At 36.9% G+C, this 22,369-nt stretch overlaps 1 protein-coding gene across 7 annotated transcripts in view; it reads left to right on the forward strand.

The window, feature by feature from the left end:
* The window catches only part of LRRIQ1 (leucine rich repeats and IQ motif containing 1), a 224,631-nt gene that overhangs the window by 95,678 nt on the left and 106,584 nt on the right, over nucleotides 1-22,369 (forward strand). For all 7 annotated transcript variants that reach the window (XM_070788886.1, XM_070788891.1, XM_019960315.2 and 4 more), the window contains 4 exons: nucleotides 3,947-4,126; nucleotides 6,710-7,159; nucleotides 10,731-10,941; nucleotides 20,847-20,966. In XM_070788886.1, coding sequence (XP_070644987.1) covers nucleotides 3,947-4,126; nucleotides 6,710-7,159; nucleotides 10,731-10,941; nucleotides 20,847-20,966 — 961 coding nt within the window. The remainder of the gene's footprint in view (nucleotides 1-3,946; nucleotides 4,127-6,709; nucleotides 7,160-10,730; nucleotides 10,942-20,846; nucleotides 20,967-22,369) is intronic.

Raw genomic sequence — 22,369 nt, forward strand, 5'->3', positions numbered from 1 at the left:
ATCTTCATCCCCTGACCAGAGATCAAACCTGTGTTCCCTGCATTGGAATCATGGAATCTTAACCACCGGACTGCCAGGGAAGTCCCAAAGCGGTATACTTTTTACAGTCAATGAACCTACACTGACACATATTTATCACCCAAACTCCGTAGATTTATATTAGAGTTCACTCTCGGTGTTTTACATTCTATGGGTTTTGAATGTGTTATGACATGTATCCACCATGTGGTAATGCGTAGAATCATTTTACAGCCTTAACAATTCTCTGTGCTTTGCCCTTTCATCCCTCCCTCTACTTTAACCATTTGTTGTTGTTCATTTGCTCAGTCATGTCCGACTCTTTGCAACTCTTTGGACTGCAGCACGCCAGGCCTCCCTGTCCATCACCATGCCCTGGAGCTTGCTCAAACTCATGTCCATTGAGTCAGGGATGCCTTCCAACCATCTCGTCCTCTATCATCCCCTTCTCCTCCTGCCTTCAATCTTTTCAGCATCAGAGTCTTTTCTTTTTTTTTAATTTGGTACTCAGTTTATTTTTTTAATACGAAACTGCCCAGTTGCCCAGCCTAATATAAAGCTGCTACGGAGTAATAGCCCCTTGCTCTTTGTTGCTCCCAGACCACTTCTTCTCCCTCTAAAGGTGGCTATGACCCAGCCTCCAATTATTGGGTGTCCCCCGCTTCTGTCTTAGAGCCCCTAGTTCTAATGAGTCGGCTCTTCACATCAGATGGCCAAAATATTGGAGTTTCAGCTTCAGCATCAGTCCTTCCAATGAATATTCAGGATTGATTTCCTTTAGGATAGACTGGTTTGATCTCCTTGCAGTCCAAGGGACTCTCAAGAGTCTTCTCCAGCATCACAGTTCAAAAAAATCAATTCTTTGGCACTCAGCCTTCAGGGTCCAACTCTCACATCCATACATGACTACTGGAAAAACCATAGTTTGACTAGATGGACCTTTGTTGGCAAAGTGATGTCTCTGCTTTTTAACATGCTGTCTAGCTTAGTCATATCTTTGCTTCCAAGGAGCAAGCATCTTTTAATTTCATGGCTGCAGTCAACATCTGCAGTGATTTTGAAGCCCAAGAAAATAAAATCTGTCACTGTTTCCATTGTTTCCCCATCTATTTGCCATGAAATGATGGGATCATCATTTGCCATGAAATGATGGGATCAGATGCCATGATCTTCATTTTTTGAATGTTGAGTTTTAAGCCAGCTATTTCACTCTTCTGCCTCCATCTAGAGGTTCTTTAGTTCCTCTTTGCTTTCTGCCATAAACGTGTTGTCATCAGGATACCTGAGGTTACTGATTTTTCTCCTGGCAATCTTGATTCCAGCTTGTGCTTCATCCAGGCTGGCATTTTGCATGATGTGCTCTACATTTAAATTTAATAAGCAGGGTGGCTATATATTGCCATGATGCACTCCTTTCCCAACCAGTCCATTGTTGCTTCTTGACCTGCATACAGGTTGTTCAGGAGGCAGGTTAGGTGGTCTGGTATTTCCATCTCTTTAAGAATGTTCCACAGTTTGTTGTGGTCTACACAGTCAAAGGCTTTAGCTTAGTCGATGAAGCAGAATTCTGTTTTTCTGGAATTCTCTTGCTTTTTCTGTGATCCAGTGGATGTTGTCAATTTGATATCTGGTTCCTCTGCCTTTTCTAAACCCAGCTTGAATATCTGGAAGTTCATGTACTGTTAAAGCCTAGCTTGGAGAATTTTGAGCATTTCTTTGCTTGCTTTAACCTCTTAAAGCAACCATTAATCTTGTTGTCTACATAATTTTGCTTTTTTTCCAGAATGTAGAACAATTGGAATTATACAATATATGCCTTTTTCAGATCAGCTTTTTTCACTCAGTAATATGCATTTGCATTTCCTCTATGTTTGTTCATGGATGGATAGCTCATTTTTTTTAATGCTAAATAATTTTATACTGTATGAATATATCACAGTTTATCTTTCAGTTCACCTACTGAAGGACATCTTGGTTGTTTCCAATTTTTGGCTGAAACAAATAAAACTGCTATAAACATATATGGGCAGGTTTTTGTATGGACATGCATTTTCAGTTCATCTGGATAAATACCAAGGAGACTGATTGCTAGATCAAAAATAAAGATGTTTAATTTGGTAAGAAACCACCAAACTATCTTCCAAAATGTCTCTCCCATTTTTCATTAGCACCAGCACTTAATTAGAATTCCTGTTTCTCCACATCCTCACCAGCATTTGGTGTTATCAGTATTTTGGATTGTGGACATTATACTAGGTAGGTAGTAGTATCTCATTGTTGTTATAATTTGCAATCCATTAATTAATGCTTGTTTGTCATATTTATATATTTTGGTAAGATGTCTTTAATATGTTTGGCTCACTTTTAAACCAAGACATTCATTTTCTTATCATTGAGTTTTAAGCTTTTCTTTTTTGTATATTTTGGATAACAGTAATTTATCAGATGTGTCTTTTGCAAATATTTTCTCCCAGTGTATGACTTGTCATCGAATTGACAGTGTCCCTAGGTGTGGGAATTTTTAATTTTAATGAAGTTCAACTCATCAACAAATTTTTCATAGATATGCCTTTGGTATTGTATCTAAAAAGTCATCACCATACCCAAGGTCATCTGGATTTTATTAGATTTTTTTTCTTATAGGAGTTTTAGGGTTTTGCACTTTGCTTTAAAGTCTGTGATCCATTTTGAGTTAATTTCTGTGAAGCTTAAGAGGTCTGCATCTGGACGTTTAGATTCTTTAATTTTTTTGCACAGGGGGATGCTCAGTTACTCTAGCACCAATAGTTGAAAAGTGTTATCTTTTCTCCATTATACTGACTATGTTGGTCTATTTCTGCATTCTCTATTCTGTTCCATCAATCTATTTGATTATTCTTTTGCCATTACTAAATTATCTTGATTACTGTAGCTTCATAGATTATTTTGAAGTCAGGTAGTGTTAGTCTTCCAAATTTTCTTCAAAACTAAGTTGGCTATCTCCCTCTTTTGCCTGTTTATATAACTTTCAAATCAATTTGTTGATATCGACAAAATATCTTGCTGATATTTTAATTAGATATGTTATATCTCTAGATCAAGTTGGGAAAAACTGACTTTTGACAATATTGAATCTTCTTATCCACAGATTTATTTTCCCATGGGACATCTTTCCATTTATGTAGGCTTCTTTGATATCTGTTGTCAGTGACTTATAATTTTCCTCAAAGGAACCGTTAGTGTTTTAGTAAGAAGTTTTACTCACTCAATAAGTTTAGTTTGCCCCTGTGACCATAAACAGCCTTGTGAAAAGAAGCCTATATGCTTTCTTGCGTAAAGCTTGGGAAGTACTTCGAAGTGGCTGGGTTTGGTAGACCGCTTTTGCTTTCTGACCTGCTTTTTCATAGCATTAACCTTTAAATTGATAAAGGCTTTTGCTCATAATTTGGAGATTATTTATTATAATCCTTACCAAGATTCAAGGAGAAATATAATTTTGGAATTTCCAGATCATGAAATATTGAGTAATCACCACCCTTTTTGTTTAACCCTATTTTCAGTATGTTTCACTGAGAAATGATCAGAATTCACACCTACTTCTGAAACAGACAGTAATTTTCAGTTACATTATCTTATTTTAGAAAGAGTGTGCCTGATACTGTCTTTCTCATAATGCAGATTTTTATTTACTACTCCCAGCCCAAGTTTCCAGCTGCTTGAATTTACCATTTGTGGTTTAGAAGAAAATGATTAAATGTGTATCAAGAACTCTGAAACTTACTTGATACATGGCATGATATCATAATTTAAAAAAATAGAATTTTCTCTATAAAATCAATAACTTCAGAGATATATTCTCTGCTTATATTATTTAAATAATAGGCACATAAATTATTTTAGTTATAAACTCTCCTTTTCAAGATTATTAATTTTTTCCTATTTTTAATAGGCATTCTCTACTTAAGATATTACCTGCTCTAAGGATCCTCAATGGTGAAATGCTAACCTCTCGTACAGAACGTCACACTGAAGGACACCATCAACTAGAATTAGAGCATTTCCTGGAACATTGTCAGTCCCAAATTAGAGAATTTAACTTACTAAGTGAAAAATATATTACTGGTGACAGGTAAGACTGTTATCATCTTGTTGTAATTAAAAGATATAATGCAATTTATACATAGCATTAAAAATTTTTCTGATCAATACAGTACTACCTTTTTGGACTTTTACAGTGTGTTTTAGGAATATTTTCCTCTTTAAAAAATACATCTATGAGTATCATCTTTTATTATTTGAAATGTATTAATCTGTATTTTGAGCATATATTAAAGGCTAAAATTAGATCAAAATAAATGAAAGCATTAAGATAGCTTCACACCAATATACACTCATTCATTTGTTCATTCAATTATTCAGTGATACATTTAGTCATCAATTATTGATGGACAAGACACATAAGAAGTTAAGTATTACATTTTGGCCTGAAAGAATTCATGATTTCATTAAGAGAAAATTAGCTAAATAAGTCATTACAATGCAACAAGTCAAGTTTTATAAAACATATAATATTTATTATATATCTATTATATAAAGAATAATATTACACATATTTTTATGTATTAAGTTATGGGTGCATAGTGGAGAAAAGCAGTCAAGACATGCACATATTCAGAGGGCAGAGGCTGAGAACAGAGTCCTAAAAATATATCAAAGAAAAAGAACTTCCTATCCCCCACCCTGAATTCTGAATTCAGTTCAGTTCAGTCACTCAGTTGCGTCTGACTCTTTGTGACCTCATGGACTGCAGCATGCCAGGCTTCTCTGTCCATTACCAACTTCTGGAGCTTACTCAGACTCATGTGAATCAAGTCGGTGATGCCATCAACCATCTCATCCTCTGTCATCCCCTTCTCCTCCTGCCTTCAATCTTTCCCAGCATCAGGGTCTTTTCCAGTGAGTCAGTTCTTTGCATCAGGTGGCCAAAGTATTGGAGTTTCAGCTTCAGCATCAGTCTTTCCAATGAATATTCAGGACTGATTTCCTTTAGGATGGACCAGTTTGATCTCCTTGCAGTCCAAGGGACTGTCAAGAGTCATCTCCAACACCGTAGTTCAAAAGCATCAATTCTTCGGCGCTCAGCTTTCTTTATAGTCCAACTCTCACAATCATACGTGGCTCCTGGAAAAACCATAGCTTTGCCTAAACATACCTTTGTTGGCAAAGTAATGTCTCTTCTTTTTAATATGCTGCCTAGGTTGGTCATAACTTTTCTTCCAAGGACGAGGCATCTTTTAATTTCATGGCTGCAGTCACCATCTGCAGTGATTTTGGAGCCCCTCAAAGTCTGCCACTGTTTCCATTGTTTCCCCATCTATTTGCCATGAAGGGATGAGACCAAATTCATGATACATGAATCCTGAATGTATTACTATAAATGAATTACAATTTATGTATTAAAACTTTATTTTATAATTTATACTACTCCAAAAAACACAAATGAAAAAGAAAAATTATTTTATATTTTCATATGATGTCTGCATTATAAATGGAACAATGATATGTGCTTCCAAATGTCTAAACTTAATTACTAAATTACATATTAAATTTTTGCTATTTATACTGTCGTACTGCTCATCCTATGTAAGAGTTGTTTTTTTCTATTTAAATGGTTTTTTAAAATATAGTCTAATCAGATTATAAACATATCTTACAGCTTTAAAAATAATTCCAATTGTTATGGATAGTTTACTTTGAATAAATAGCTTATTTTACATTTGTATTTTTGTAAACCTAAATTGATATCTCCTTGTGTATTTATGGTAACCTACGATTTTTATGTAAAAATGACTCTTAACCCTCGTGTTGAAATTTAGATTTACAGTTATTTTTAAGAATTTATTGCTATTGCAATTAAGTGTCACTTTAGAATTGGAAATTGACCATTTTTATGTTAAATCATAAATGGTGGTGAATTCAGCACTTAGCCATAAACAGTTGACATCCAATATTGAAGTGAACTTTTTCTGCATTATTCACCAACAAAAAGGATATATTATTAACATATATTAGAGGAATCTATGCTAATGTCTCCATTTGTAAACATAGAAAGTGTCTATCTCTACATTTTAGGAAATATAACTTTCATTTCATTTGGAATACTTAAATCCAACAATTATTCAGGAGAATCATAGGCATTTATGTCTTAAAGTATTTGAATGATCTTTGCAACAGATATTTTTTCCAGAGAAAAATGGAAATAAAAACTTTCCCATAATGTAAGTTATTTGTTTAATTGTCCAATACAAATATTTTGCATGGCAAAAGTCAGTGTACAAAGTACTTTTAATCTTGTTTCATAAATAACATCTCCAAATTTAGGCAGCCATGATTTCTCATGTTTATGGCAGTAAAAGCATGGATTTTTCTCATTCACTTGTACCAAAAATACCTAGGATAAAAGTGATTCTAAAACTTCCAGATGTTTTGTCTGGATTAATGGATTGAGATTAACTACAGAAATATTTTCACTTTTTGTGTGTAATGAGATCAGTTTTTACAAAAACAATCAGAAATCAAGTTTTAATGAATTTTGTAGTAAAATTTAATATTCATGTCAGGCCACATAGGGATATTTTCAAAATCTGTACAGGTGTAACCATTTGCTGATATAATTCTTTTTATTAAATGTCCTCATTATTTATTTGCTCAGAAATATATTCACCTTGGATGTTGCACAAAATCTCTGCTATTATTTTAAGAAATTGATGACACTTAGTAATGAATGTCGATGTGTGCATGAACATGGGGATGTAAGTATGACCAGGAGAGGTGAATCAGAAGCCCAGCAGAATCATTTGCCTCCTACACACAGTGATAGCAAACAGCAAAATAGAGTTCTTTACTCTTCTGCAAATGAATATAAACTGAACTCACCAGATATTTCTGAGAAATGGATGGACTCTGGCTCTAGTCATTCCTCATCAACCAACCCCTCCTTATGTGAAGATACAAAAGAAAGAAATCAGGAAGAAATAGTAGACCAGAAAAGAGAAGACAGCAAGACAAGTAGTTTCCCCAGCAAAAGAATACCATTCATTGAAACGGTAAGGACAAGGTTTCTACTGGAGAACTGCCAGAATACTGAACATCACGAAAAAATGTAAGTTTTATAGATCATTTTTCTTTTACCATTATGTTTTATTGTTTTTATGGATAATGATAATTTGGTAAAGGATTTAAATCCTATCATATTTCATGTTCATTTCCTTATGTTTTATGATATGCACAGATTATTAAATACAGTACAGATTAATTTGGTTGAATTTTGGCAGGTTCTTATTTAATCAACTAGTATTATTTAATTTAAGATGAGTAACTGTGAAATTATTTTTTCTGCCTTCTAATCTCTAAATAATTAAAAAGAACTTTTAATAAGAAATAAAGCAATCTCATTATTCTTAAAATACTGTAAAGACCTCTCATATGAGGGTCTTAGGATATACTTCCAGGGAAGGTCAGAAAATCCTTCCTGCACAGGCCTTTTCTCAAATCCCTTGAGCTTAAAATAGTCCCTGGTAGCTCAGTTGGTAAAGAATCCACATACAGTGCAGGAGACCCCAGTTCAATTCCTGGGTCAGGAAGATCCACTGGAGAAGGGATAGGCTACCCACTCCAGTATTCTTGGGCTTCCTTGTGGCTCAGCTGGTAAAGAATCCACCTGCTCTGCAGGAGACCTGGATTTGATCCCTGGACTGGGAAGATTCCCTGGAGAAGGGAAAGGCTACCCACTCCAGTATTCTGGCCTGGAGAATGCTATGGACTGTATAGTCCGTGGGGTCACAAAGGGTCGGAAAATGACTGAGCGACTTTCACTTTCACTAAAATATTCAGCATGCCAAATATATTGGTATGTTTTGGGGTAGTTTTAGCCAGGGTACCCTAGACATTACTTGTTTGAATCCTGTTAGCTCTAAACACTCCAGACATTGTCTATTAAAATTTCAGATAAACAACATTGAGCTGTTTATTCATGGTAAATAAAATTGCCAAATAATAATAAGAAAGGATGAGGAACTGAAAATATAGACAAACCAAAGACCAAAGAATAAAGGGAAAAGAAAATGTATGCCCACTTGTTGAACCTTGCCATTCAGTGTTTCAAGGAGATTCATCATCGGTTGTGCTGTTGTTTCCTAAGCATAATTTTCATATGTTCCTGTGCTTAGAGCATTGTTAGCATCATTGTTTTTACTAAAAAAAAAATATGATGCTGATGATAGTAATAATATGAGCTGCTTTTCCCAACATGGAGACCACCTAATAACATTCAGGAAGCCCTAAGTCAGCTTCTTTACCTTTTCCTGCTTTCTGTGTGGTGAAAAGCAGTCCCAGTGTTAGTGTTCGGAGAAGGCAATGGCACCCCACTCCAGTACTCTTGCCTGGAAAATCCCATGGACGGAGGAGCCTGGTGGGCTGCAGTCCATGGGGTCGCTGAGGGTCGGACACGACTGAGCGACTTCACTTTCACTTTTCATTTTCATGCATTGGAGAAGGAAATGGCAACCCATTCCAGTGTTCTTGCCTGGAGAATCCCGGGGACGGGGGAGCCTGGTGGGCTGCCGTCTATGGGGTCACACAGAGTCGGACACGACTGAAGTGACTTAGCATAGCATAGTGTTAGTGTTACTGAGGAAAATATTCCTCACATACCGTTTTATTTTCTTCCTTGGGAAATTTTAAAGATAGTGGGCTGAGGAATTCAAGCGCTAAATGACTGGTTAGCTTTATAAGAAACTCAGGATTATGGTCTGTGAAACTTGCATGTATCTGTAGAGAAATATAAGGCACTGTCTCAGGTTAAATGTATTTTCTTACTAATCTTTCAACCTTTTGTTTTAAACAACTTTTCGTTCTTTACCAGTTATACATTGCAAATATGTTTTCAGATATTTTTTTATCACCTCAATATGGATTGGTATTATTGTGCCTTAAAAGTCCTGAACTCATTTTTTAATCTTTTTTAAAATTGTTTTATGTTGGAGCATATTTAATAAACAGTGTTGTGTTAGTTCAGGTGTATAGCAAAGTGATTCAGTTATACGCATACATATATCTACTCTTTTTCAAATTTGTTAGCTCATTTTTGTCCAAAAGATGAAGGAATGAATTAATGGCTGAATGATCAAATGTGAATTAATTCCATAGCAAAATTTACTAAGTTCTATTTACCCTGGTATTTTTGCCTGGAAAACTCCATGGACAGCGGAGGCTGGCAGGCTATCATCTATGGGATCCCGAAGAGTCAGACTGAATACGCAAGAGCACCATTTACCCTAGTAGGAGGAAATGTTTTGTTGAAACATGGTTTCTCTTTGTATAATGAGTATGAGTAATTTATCTTAAGGCAGAAAGTTTTATCCACTAATTTAAATTCATAGAAAAATAGATTGAAGACTTCCACAGGCTTTACATAAAATGGTGGTGATGCTGATAACAATATTCATAACAACAGAAAATGATTACCTCATTCCATATTTCATGTATGCTGAGTTGCTTCATTTGTGCCCGACTCTTTATGACCCTATGGACCGTAGCCCACCAGGCTCCTCTGTCCATGGGGATTCTTCAGGTAAGAGTAATGGAGTGAGTTGCCATGTCCTCCTCCAGTGCATCTTCCTGACCCAGGGATCAAATCCACATTTCTTAAGTTTCCTGCATCGGCAGGTGGATTCTTTACCACAAGCATCACCTCAGAAGCCATCATTTCTGGCAGTTTATTGCTTAATTCCACTTTGCCTTAAACTGACTTTGTTTGAAATGAAAAAATTTCTTTGGGCTCTGCAATTATAAAATTATTGAAAACTGTTCCAAGGCAGCCTGAGAAAGTGAATGTGCATCAGTCACTTCTCCTTTATATGTCTTTTAAAACTGAACTCAAGGGTCTGAAAAGCAATTAAGATAATAGTTAGCACTTTGACTATACCATGTACCATGATAATATTTCTGCAGTAATCTGTGTGGGAAAAAGCATATCCAATGATGAAACATTAAATGATTAAGCAAACTGAGAACCCAATTATAGTCAACCTACATTGCTATTAAATTTTTGCTATTGTTGCTGGGCAGCTTATGGGGATATGGGGAAAACACAGTGTTGATTGATGGAATGCCAGATAATAGCCTATAGATGTAGACTGGAAAAATGTTAGAATTTACTACTGGGCTTGTAAGAGAATGATTTATGTATCTGTCCACGGGCAGGGAGGAAAATGAAGCTCACAAAGACCTGATGAGTCCTTTCTCTGAAAATGAAGGAGGGTCCTACTTCCTCTCAAAACCTAATTTCCCCTCTGTGAACAAGATCCCATCCTCTCTTGCCAACTCAACACTGACTCCTACCTTTGTTCCCCTCTTTGCATCATCACATTTTCCCCCTTACTACTGGCTCAAATCCCCACTATCATACAAAGTCTCGGTAATATCATCCTCCTTAAAAGAAACAAAAATCCCTAGGACTCATATCACTAAGTTACTGGCCCATTTCTCTCCTTCAGATTTGAAGGTGTCCATATTATTTTTACTTCTATGACTACAGTTAAATAAAAGAGCAGGTCTTATTTTAAAATAATACTTTATATAGTCTAATTTACAAATAAATATAGCTTATGAGGATCTGTTATCTGCAGCTGTATATTATGGATACTAAAAATAATTTTTTCTTCTCTTAATAGTATGGCAGCTATGGTAATCCAGGCATACTGGCATGGTTATATTGTGCGCAGGCAGATTCATTTCTCTGCAAAGCTACACCCTGCCACAATAGGACCCCTGACATCCAAGCCAAATTCTTGCATTGAAAACCAAACTATTTTAAAGAAAGAAAAAGTTAAAAATACCGTGAATATCCAAGAACAGAAGGAGAAGGCTGCTATTCTTATTCAGGTTAGTTTTAGTCTTTGGGTGAAACAGTTAATCTTGAGAGATGTGTTAGTTTTCTTTCACTGGGTTATTCTGTATAACAGGCAATCCCTGAATCATAGCAATTTACAAATACCTTGATTTATTTCTTACTCGTGTGACATGTACGCTGCAGGTGCCTTCAGGTTGACTGTACTTCTACTTGGTATCTAGGCTGAAGGAGTAAGTCTGTAAATTCTTATGGTCAAGCTGAACCACACAATCGTATTAAAACTTATGCTCCGATCTGGCATTTGTCACATATGCTAACATTTGATTAGTTGAAGCAGTCTCTCTTGGCCTCATCTAGAGCTATTTCTAGAAGCATGTTTCAGTTCAGTTCGTTTGCTCAATCCTGCCTGACTCTTTGCGACCCCATGGACTGCAGCATGCCAGGCCTCCCTGTCCATCACCAACTCCTGGAGTTTACCCAAACTCATGTCCATTGAGTCAGTGATGCCATCCAGCCATCTCATCCTCTGTTGTCCCCTTCTCCTCCTGCTTTCAATCTTTCTCAGCATCAGAGTCTTTTCCAGTGAGTCAGCTCTTCACATCAGGTGGCCAAAGTATTGGAGTTTCAACTTCAACATTAATCCTTCCAATGAATATTAAGGACTGATTTCCTTTAGGATGGACTGGTTGGATCTCCTTGCAGTCCAAGGGATCTCAGGAGTCTTCTCCAACAGCACAGTTCAAAACATCAATTCGTCACTGCTCAGGTTTCTTTATAGTCCAACTCTCACATCCATACATGACTACTGGAAAAACCATAGCCTTGACTAGATGGAGCTTTGTTGGCAAAGTAATGTCTCTGCTTTTGAATATGCTGTCTAGTTTGGTCATAACTTTTCTTCCAAGGAGTAAGTATCTCTTTATTTCATGGCTGCAGTCACCATCTGCAGTGATTTTGGAGCACCGCCCCCCCCCATAAAAAACAGTCTGTCATTGTTTCCGCTGTTTCCCCATCTATTTTCCATAGAGTGATGGGACTGGATGCTATGGTCTTTGTTTTCTGAACATTGAGCTTTAGGCCACCTTTTTCACTCTCCTCTTTCACTTTCATCAAAAGGCTCTTTAGTTCTTCTTCACTTTCTGCCATAAGGGTGGTGTCATCTGCGTATCCGAGGTTATTGATATTTCTCCCAGCAATCTTGATTCCAGCTTGTGCTTCATCCAGCCCAGCATTTCTCATGATATACTCTGCATATAAGTTAAATAAGCACAGTGATAGTATACAGCCCTGATGTACTCCTTTTCCTATTTGGAACCAGTTTGTTGTTCCATGTCCAGTTGGATGCAGTCTCAAAAACGACAGAATGATCTCTGTTCATCTCCAAGCAAACCATTCAATATCACGGTAATCCAAGTCTATGCTCCAACCAGTAATGCTGAAGAAGCTGAAATTGAACATTTCTATGAAGACCTACAAGACCTTCTGGAATTAACACCCAAAAAAGATGTCCTTTTCATTATAGGAGCCTAGAATGCAAAAGTAGGCAGTCAAGAAACATTTGGAGTAACAGGCAAATTTGGCCTTGGAGTACAGAATGAAGCAGGGCAAAGGCCAATAGAGTTCTGCCAAGAGAATGTACTGATCATAGCAAACACCCTCTTCCAACAACACATGAAAAGACTGTACACATAGACATCACCAGATGGTCAACACTGAAATCAGATTAATTATATTCTTTGCAGTCAAAGATGGAGAAGCTCTTACAGTCAGCAAAAACAAGACCGGGAGCTGACTGTGGCTTAGATCAGGAACTCCTTATTGCCAAATTCAGACTTAAATTGAAGAAAGTAGGGAAAACCACTAGACCATTCAGGTATGACCTAAATCAAATCTCTTATGATTATACAGTGGAGTTGAGAAATAGATATAAGGGACTAGATCTTATAGATAGAATGCCTGAGGAACTATGGACGGAGGCTCATGACACTGACAGGAGACAGGGAGCAAGACCATCCCCAAGAAAAAGAAATGGAAAAAATGAAAATGTCTGTCTGATGAGGCCTTACAAATAGTTGTGAAAAGAAGAGAAGTGAAAAGCAAAGGAGAAAAAGAAAGGTATACCCATTTGAATGCAGAGTTCCAAAGAATAATAAGGAGAGATAAGAAAACCTTCCTCAGCAATCAGTGCAAAGAAATAGAGGAAAACAATAGAATGGAAAAGTCTAGAGATCTCTTCAAGAAACTTAGAGTACCAAGAGAACATTCCATGCAGAGATGAGCTCAATAAAGGACAGAAATGGTATGGCCCGAACAGAAGCAGAAAATATTAAGAAGAGGTGGCCTGAATACACACAAGATCTGTATAAAAAAGATCGTCATGATCCAGGTAATCACAATGGTGTGATCACTCACCTAGAGCCAGACATCCTGAAATGTGAAGTCAAGTGGGCCTTAGGAAGCATCACTACGAACAAAGTTAGTGGATTTGATAGAATTCCAGTTGAGCTATTTCTCTTTTTTTTTTTAATTTATTTATTTTAATTGGAGGCTAATTACCTTACAATATTGTATTGGTTTTGCCATACATCAACATGAATCCGCCACAGGTATACACGTGTTCCCCATCCTGAACCCCCCTCCCTCCTCCCTCCCCATACCATCCCTCTGGGTCATCCCAGTGCACCAGCCCCGAGCATCCTGTATCCTGCATCGAACCTGGACTGGCTATTCATTTCTTGTATGATATTATACATGTTTCAATGACATTTTCCCAAATCATCCCACCCTCTCCCTTTCCTACAGAGTCCAAAAGACTGTTCTATACATCTGTGTTTCTTTTGCTGTCTTGCATACAGGGTTATTGTTACATCTTTCTAAATTCCATATATATGCATTAGTATATTGTATTGGTGTTTTTCTTCTGGCTTACTTCACTCTGTATAATAGGCTCCAGTTTCATCCACCTCATTAGAACTGATTCAAATGTATTCTTTTTAATGGCTGGGTAATACTCCATTGTATACATGTACCACAGCTTTCTTATCCATTCATCTGCTGATGGACATCTAGGTAACTGCCTTATGACCCAGCAATCCTACTGCTGGGCATACACACCGAGGAAACCAGAATTGAATGAGACATGTGTACTCCAATGTTCATTGCAGCACTGTTTGTAATAGCCAGGACATGGAAGCAACCAGTTGAGCTATTTCAAATCCTAAAAGATGATGCTGTTACAGTGCTGCAGTCAATATGCTAGAAAATTTGGAAAACTCAGCAGTGGCCACAGGACTGGAAAGGTCAGTTTTCATTCCAATCCCAAAGAAAGGCAATGCCAAAGAATGCTCAAACTACCGCACAATTGCACTCATCTTACATGCTAGTAAAATAATGTTCAAAATTCTCCAAGCCAGGCTTCAGCAACACGTGAACCATAAACTACCAAATGTTGTTCAAGCTGGTTTTATAAAAGGCAAAGGAACCTGAGATCAAATTGCCAGCATCCATTGGATCATCAAAAAAGCATGAGCGTTCCAGAAAAACATCTATTTCTGCTTTATTGACTATGCCAAAGCCTTTGACTGTGTGGATCACATTAAACTGTGGACAACTCTGAAAGAGATGGGAATACCAGACCGCCTGACGTGCCTCTTGATAAATCTGTGTGCAGGTCAGGAAGCAACAGTTAGAACTGGACAAGGAACAACAGAAGCATGTAACAATCTACTAAAATAATTGTTGTGTGTGTGCTCAGTCACTAAGTCGTGTCTGACTCTTTGCGACCCCATAGACTGTAGTCTGCCAGGCTCCTCTGTCCATGGGATTCGCCAAGCAAAAATACTGGACTGGGATGCCATTTCCTCCTCCAGGGGATCTTCCTGACCCAGGGATGGAATCTGCATCTCTGGCGTCTCTTGCATTGGTAGATGGATTCTGTACCACTGAGCCACCTGGGAGGCCCATCTTAATTGGGAAAATCTTTTAAACACTCATTTAACTTAAAAATTCAGAACCTCACCAAGACCAGATTTCAAAATGAAGTTCAATCTGATCACATTCATCCTTTATGTATTCACTCATCAAATAGATTTTAGAACATCCTGTTGTCAAGCATTGTTTTAGGTTTAAGAAATACAACTAGGGTATGAAACGAGTCACCAGTCCAGGTTCGATGCACGATACTGGATGCTTGGGGCTGGTGCACTGGGACGACCCAGAGGGAGGGTATGAGGAGGGAGGAGGGAGGAGGGTTCAGGATGGGGAACACAGGTATACCTGTGGCGGATTCATTTCGATATTTGGCAAAACTAATACAATATTGTAAAGTTTAAAAATAAAATAAAATTAAAAAAAAATACAACTAGGAACAAAGCATACAAGATCTCTTCCCTCTTAGAGTTTGTGTCCTGGTGGAAAAGAACAACAAATTAAATATATAAAATAAAGTCTGGAAATTTATGGTGCTGCACCTCAATGAATGCTAATAACTAAAAAATGTAATGTTTCCCTTTATTCACTCATTTAGTTAAATATTACTTGGCACACAAAATTTACCAGCTTATATCCTGCTGGGATGTGCAGATAAGTAAGATAAGTGTATTAGACAGTGATAAGTACTAAGGGGAAAATAAATCAGGGAAGCAGGATAGAAGTTTCTAAGGAAAATTAATCATTTTAGACAGAATAGATGTGGAAGACCAGAAAAGGTGACAGTGCAGCAAGAGATAAACCATTAGGTATGTAGGCGAAGAATATTTCAGGCAGAGAAACATCAGATGCCAAGACATTGTTCTGGGAGCATACTCACAGTGTTCATAGAGCAGGAGGAAGCACTGTGATGGCAGAGGGGTGAAAGGAGAAGAGTGGGACTCATGAATCGTAAATCATTGTAAAGACTTTGGCTTTTACTCTGAATGACATGGGAAGATATTAAAGGAATCTGACCAGAGGACTCATGTGACCAAAGTTACTTAGGTTGTGATAATTCTCTAGGAAGGCTATAGTAGAAGCAGCGAAATCAGGCAGCTATTGCAGTAATCCAAATAGTAGATAATGGTGGCATGGACCAGAGCAGTGCAGAAGTGGTGAGAAAGTCGCATTCCAGAATATATGTTGATTTATATTGAGGGTGTGTGTTTGTGTATGTATATGTATATATATATATATATATATATATATATATACTTTGAAGGTAGACCTAGCGATATTAGTATATGGGGATGTGATTTTGAAAGACAGGGAGAAGTTAGAGATGCCTACAAGGTATTGGCATAAGCAACTGAAAAAAAAAATAGCCTTATAACTAAGTTGCTGGTTTTCATTATTAAAGGCATAGTTTTTGAATTGTCTTTGCTATAGTACTAATGAATACATTTAGTATTTTAGTTGACTTAATTTTTCTGGGCTGCATTCCTCATGGCAATGTATAGACAAAGCTGTTGCTGATGCCTGAATGGCTTGGGAGGGGAGGAAGTGCAATGATTTGAGGAAACTCTGAGGGAAAGAAATGAACCTCAGTTATGGTCTCAGAATATTGTTCTGTTGCATGAGGAATGAAAATGTCATGCACTGGGACGACCCAGAGGGATGGTATGGGGAGGGAGGAGGGAGGAGGGTTCAGGATGGGGAACACATGTATAATTTTTTTTTTAATTAAAATTGAAAAAAAAAAAAAAGAAAATGTCATGCAGTTCAAACTTCCTCCTCTCATCAGTGGATGAGCAATACATTTTTCAACATTGATGGTGAATGTTTGCTTCATTCTATTCAATAAAGTTCGTTATTTGATGAAACAGTCTAGCTCAGTGACTACATCTGCTGAATGTCCTTCTGTTAAGTTTGTGTCTGTAACAGAAGTAAGCACAATTCAGTCTTTCTTTGCAACTTAGAATAAGTCTCTCCTGATTTACATCATGGTACTTAAAATCACTGAAGTCAACTCAACTTCATTTTATTTCCTCCTCAGTACAATCATCTAGTTTCTTAAACTATTCATCTTAAAAATATGAATTTGCAGAATGTGATATAATAGAAAGAGCCTGGGCTTTAGAAGGTGCAAAATGAAGATTCATGAAGGATGTGGTGGAGACTGCTCACTGCTCACAAGAACCCAAGTCCTCCTCTTCTTCCTAGCATACAGACAGCCTAGGTATTCTAGCTTCCCTTGCACTTTTTAGTATGGTCCCTTTTTTCTGTAGCTCAGACTGTAAAGAGTCTGCCTGCAATGAAGGAGACCCGGGTTAGATCCCTGGGTCAAAAAGATCCCCAGGAGAAGGGAATGGCTACCCACTCCAGTATTCTTGCCTAGAGAATCTCTTGGACAGAGAAGTCTGGTGGGCTCCATGGGGTCTCAAAGAGTTGGACACGACTGAGCAACTGTCACTCATAGAGAAGAAAAAGATGTCAGGTGTATCTAATATAGATAGGACTATGGCCAGGGAATTGATTTGAATGTGTGAGAAAGAAAGATTATGAATGACTATGGGAAAAAAGTGGAAAGCTTGACATGAATAAGTTAGAAGAAGAATCTGAACACTGATTACACATTTATATTACCTTTATTTCCCATGGCTGGGACTTGGATTTCTGACCCTCCACTGATGCAGGAGGGCAGTATTTATATGTGTCACACCAGAAAAATACAGTTTAGAGCTCTGCAGAAGTCCTATCCCTGAGAAGTTAGGCTGGATCCACTGTGAGACATGATGAATCAGTCCTTCCACTCTTGTCATTGAAGGTCTGTATTAAATACTTCCCCTTATACTCTTTTTTCCCTAGAACTGCACCTAATCTTGGTATCTTAATGGTATAAGGGAAAAGGGGATGTTGAGGAGAGATAACTGAAGAAAAGATGATGTAACCAAAAAAAAAAAAAGAGAGAGAGAGAGAGAATCCAGGGAAAGAAAACATGTTTCCCTAATGCTCTTTACTTTGTTAGCACAAGATCAGGGAAGAAGGGATATGAAGGGTACCTCCCTACTGGGATACCTCCCTAACAGGAAGAAATCAAAGGCCCATTTGCCATGTTGAGGCAAAGCATTTTGAAAGGTAGCTAGCAACCAAGAGAGCGTAAATGCCAGATAAAAGAATCATAAAAGAGGAGTTTTTTAAAAATCCCCAAATGAAGGGTTCTGTTGACTGAATATTTATGTTCTCCACGATATTCCTAAGTTGAAACTTTATCTCCATTGTGTTGATATTTGGAGATGGGGTCTTTTGGAGGTGAATATGTTGTGACGGTGGAGCTCCCATGAGTGGGATTAGTGCCCTTATAGAAGAGAGCCCAGAGAGCTCTCTAGTACCTACTAACATGTGAGGACACAGTGAGAATAGAGCCATCTGTGAACTAAGAAACTTGGTCTCACCAGACGATAAATTTGTCAGTGCCTTAGGCTCCTAGCCTCCTCTAGAATTAGAAGAAATAAACATTTGTTGTGTAAGTCACCAAGGCTATGGTACTTTGCTTACTGCAGCCCAAACAGACTTAAACAAGTGGGAGAAAAGAAAAATAGTTTGTTTTCCCCTAAGGTAACTAGATTCCCTATGTCAATCACCCACGGTACATGACATACCCTGGTCTGTAATAACAACCCAGCTGCATGAGACTAAAAATGAGGGCAGAGAGCTGATGGTACTCTCCATATGGGTAAACTAAAACGAGGAAATCCACTTTCTTAGGCAATACTTTTAAGCATGCTCCTCATCACACAAAGATATCCTCTCTTCTGTTTCTACCATTCAATACTGTTCAAGTTCCTGATTCATATTGAGATCTTTCCCACACACAAGAGTTTTGAACTCTCTTGAGAGGGCAATGGCACCCCACTCCAGTACTCTTGCTTGGAAAATCCCATGGACGGAGGAGCCTGGTAGGCTGCAGTCCACGGGGTCGCGAAGAGTCGGACACGACTGAGTGACTTCACTTTCACTTTTCACTTTCCTGCATTGAAGAAGGAGATGGCAACCCACTCCAGTGTTCTTGCCTGGAGAATCCCAGGGATGGGGGAGCCTGGTGGGCTGCCGTCTATGGGGTCGCACAGAGTCAGACACGACTGAAGTGACTTAGCCACAGCAGCAGCAGAGAGATTATAATTTATTGATAGCAAGTTAAAAAGTATTGAAATATTATTTCTATACCAAAATTCATGTTTAGAGGCAAAATAATAAAAATTTAGTTAATTATACATTTTAAACTTTATGTGATGTTTAATATCACACTTTTCTTATTTGATAAACTAAGTAAATAGAATTTTTATAAACAAGGGGACAAAGAAATTGGGAAAATAATATTTAACAAGAGTCTAGTATGTGACAATCATGTATTCATCACTGTGTATAAATGTATATACATTTATCCCACACCCTTCCTTACCTTTGAGTCTTTGCCAGAGGCAACTAATGATGGCTGACTCCCTTGCCATAGTCTGATTTTTCTCATTTATGCAGTCCTTGTTTCCACTATGTAAGTGCATGTGTGTATATAAACACACAAAGATACACGCACACATGCATACACTATTGGCCAACTAGAAATGGGGCATCTTATATGATTGGTTGGGGAAGTATGTTTGGCTATCTCTTATTGGTCCACTTGGTCCTGAGATAGAAATAGGAACAAAAATAGAGAAGCGGGCAGTCATTGACCAAGTCTTAACCATTCTTGGCTAACTGTTGTGGAGATTTGGCCTACTAGGCTGGTTGCCGCAGAGATTGCGTGTTATTTCTATTGTCATAAATTTTCTGGCAATTATCTGTTTGTATATTCTTCTTCTCAATGTATATATTTTGCAGAATAACAATACCAGTATTATTGCTAACAATACGATTACTAAAATATATTTAAGGTAACTTTTGTAATTAAATTTACCTTTTGATTGCATTTCACTAAGAGCATAGCTAAATAAATCTATTTCAGAGTCACTTTAAATAACTTCTTTGTGGTTATGCCCATAGCATAAAATCTCTTTATATATTTTTTCAGGAGTTTCTTTTATTTAATATTTATTTGTTACAATTTTCTTAAGCATGTGCTCAATTCCAAATTCAAATCTAAGCAAAGTGTATATTCAGAGACATCTGGCTTCTATTGCTATATCTTCCCCTCTGTTTTCTATGTCTATAGGTAATAAATTTTGAAATTAATTTTATACTTTATGCTTTCACTTTGTAGATATTAGCAATGACATATATTTAAATATAAAAATTTATATATGTGTTTATTATATATTTATATTGGTTTTCAGAGATAAATGAAGGTATGCAATACACACTTATTTCTACCTATGTTTTACATTTACTATATATCCTGGAGCTTACCCCTAGCAGTGTATAAAGATATTAATTTTTTAAAAGCTCTAGTGTTCTTGGAGTTAAATTTAGGAAAGCTCCAAGATTCCTCCATGATTATGGAGGAATCTTAATGTTTTAAATTCTGTCTAACATTCTTAATGTTTTATCATGTGCTTGATTTATTTAAAGATGAAATTAGTTAATTGCTATGGGCCAGGATACTAAGTCTCTAATAGGGCCATTTATAAATGTTGAAGTTTTCTTTAATGCGTGTTAGTTTATTTTATACATAATCATTTGAAAATTAACGGAATTGGTTTTCCTCTGTATCTCTTTCTTCTTAATTTAGAATGGGTCCTGGAGGGATTGTCAGATAATTGATTGGTTGACCTACATGTGCAGTTGAGGGAGTTTTAAAGATTCTTTTCTGCTTACTATGAGGAAAGTCCCCTGAGATTCAGAACTTTAGACACAAGCAGTCATTTAATTTATCTTGCAGTTTTAAATGTCACATAAAGTTCAAAAAACAGATTATCGAGCCATTAAACTAAGGTCTAAGATGTTTTATCTTCCTAATGGGATAACACAGAGAATCTGGTTTGGAGTTTGATCTATAACCCTGTATAACATGCTTTAAATTTTTGTTTAGGCAGTTTGGAAGGGCTTTCTTTTGCGAAAGAAACTGACAACAGCTCTAGAGGCTATTAAGAATGAAGAATCTGAAGAAGAATATGAAGAAATAGATTTAGAAGATTTTACATTTGATGAAGTAAGTGCTAACTACAACATAAGGATATTGGTCTTAAAATATTGGTCTTTTGGAGCTAAACCAGTTTCTAAGGTTTTCATCCTATTAACACTCTGTTATGGATTTTTTTTTAATAGCACTTGAAAAATTATGCTTCTAATATTTTAACATCTTCATTTAGGATACAAGCTTGTATAGTGTGTAAATGTGATCATAGACTATTTACAAGAATTCTTGTATATTCTTCAACCTGATTTATGCAATGGTTTATCAATTATTCTTCATTAAATATAACTGAGCTTATTTATGCCCTGTTCAACAACTAATAGTTCTTTATTGCCTAGCAAAATGAGAACAACCTCCTTAAATTGTTTTTCAAGGGTTCAATAATCAGGCAGCAAACTCTGCAGACATATTTACCACTTCCCATCCATGGTGTCCACATACTCTAATCACATTGAGCTCCCTCTTACCATACAGAGCACTTACCTTTTACATCCTTAGTCTTACTCATTCTGTTTCCTCTATTTCTAGAGAGTCAAACTCATGTATTTATCACTCAGATTAAGGTAGAGAATGTATGGCTATACCCAGAAGACTTCCTTGTGCTTCTATAGTATTCATACCCCTGTCATCATAGATGAGTTTTGCCTATTTCTGGGCTTCCAATAAGTAGAATCATCCAATATTTACTCTTTTTTCACATAATATTATGTCTGTGAAATTCACCTATGTGGATGAGTATAGTTGCATATATATCATTCTTTTGAATATAGAATATACTACTTTTAATCTATTATTGAATATACCAATTTTTAAAAGTCTGTATACTGTTGATGGATTATTTGTTATGCGTTATCTTAGTGTTGCCTATTATGACTAAAGACACTACGAACATTCTTGTACATACTTTTTGATGTGCATATTCACCTTTCTTTTGAGAACTGAATTTCTGAGTCATATCATTAACCTATGTTTAGTAGCTAGTGTCTAACAACATCTTAAGGTGATTGTATCAATTTACAGTCCTATCAGCAGAATATGAGAATTTCAGAGGAGCTTTATCCTCACCAAAACTTGGTATTTTTATGTCATTTTCTACCAATCCAGTAGGTTTATAGTGGTATCTAGTTCTTTTGCCTTTTCATACTGTTCATGGACTGGAAGAAACACAAGCTGGAATCAAGATTGCCGGGAGAAATATAAATAACCTCAGATATGCAGATGACACCACCCTTATGGCAGAAAGGGAAGAGGAACTAAAAAGCTTCTTGATGAAAGTGAAAGTGGAGAGTGAAAAAGTTGGCTTAAAGCTCAACATTCAGAAAACGAAGATCACGGCATCCGGTCCCATCACTTCATGGAAAATAGATGAGGAAACAGTGGAAACAGTGTCAGACTTTATTTTTCTGGGCTCCAAAATC

Source organism: Bos indicus, chromosome 5 (assembly GCF_029378745.1).
Source record: "Bos indicus isolate NIAB-ARS_2022 breed Sahiwal x Tharparkar chromosome 5, NIAB-ARS_B.indTharparkar_mat_pri_1.0, whole genome shotgun sequence".
NCBI classification, from domain to species: domain Eukaryota; kingdom Metazoa; phylum Chordata; class Mammalia; order Artiodactyla; family Bovidae; genus Bos; species Bos indicus.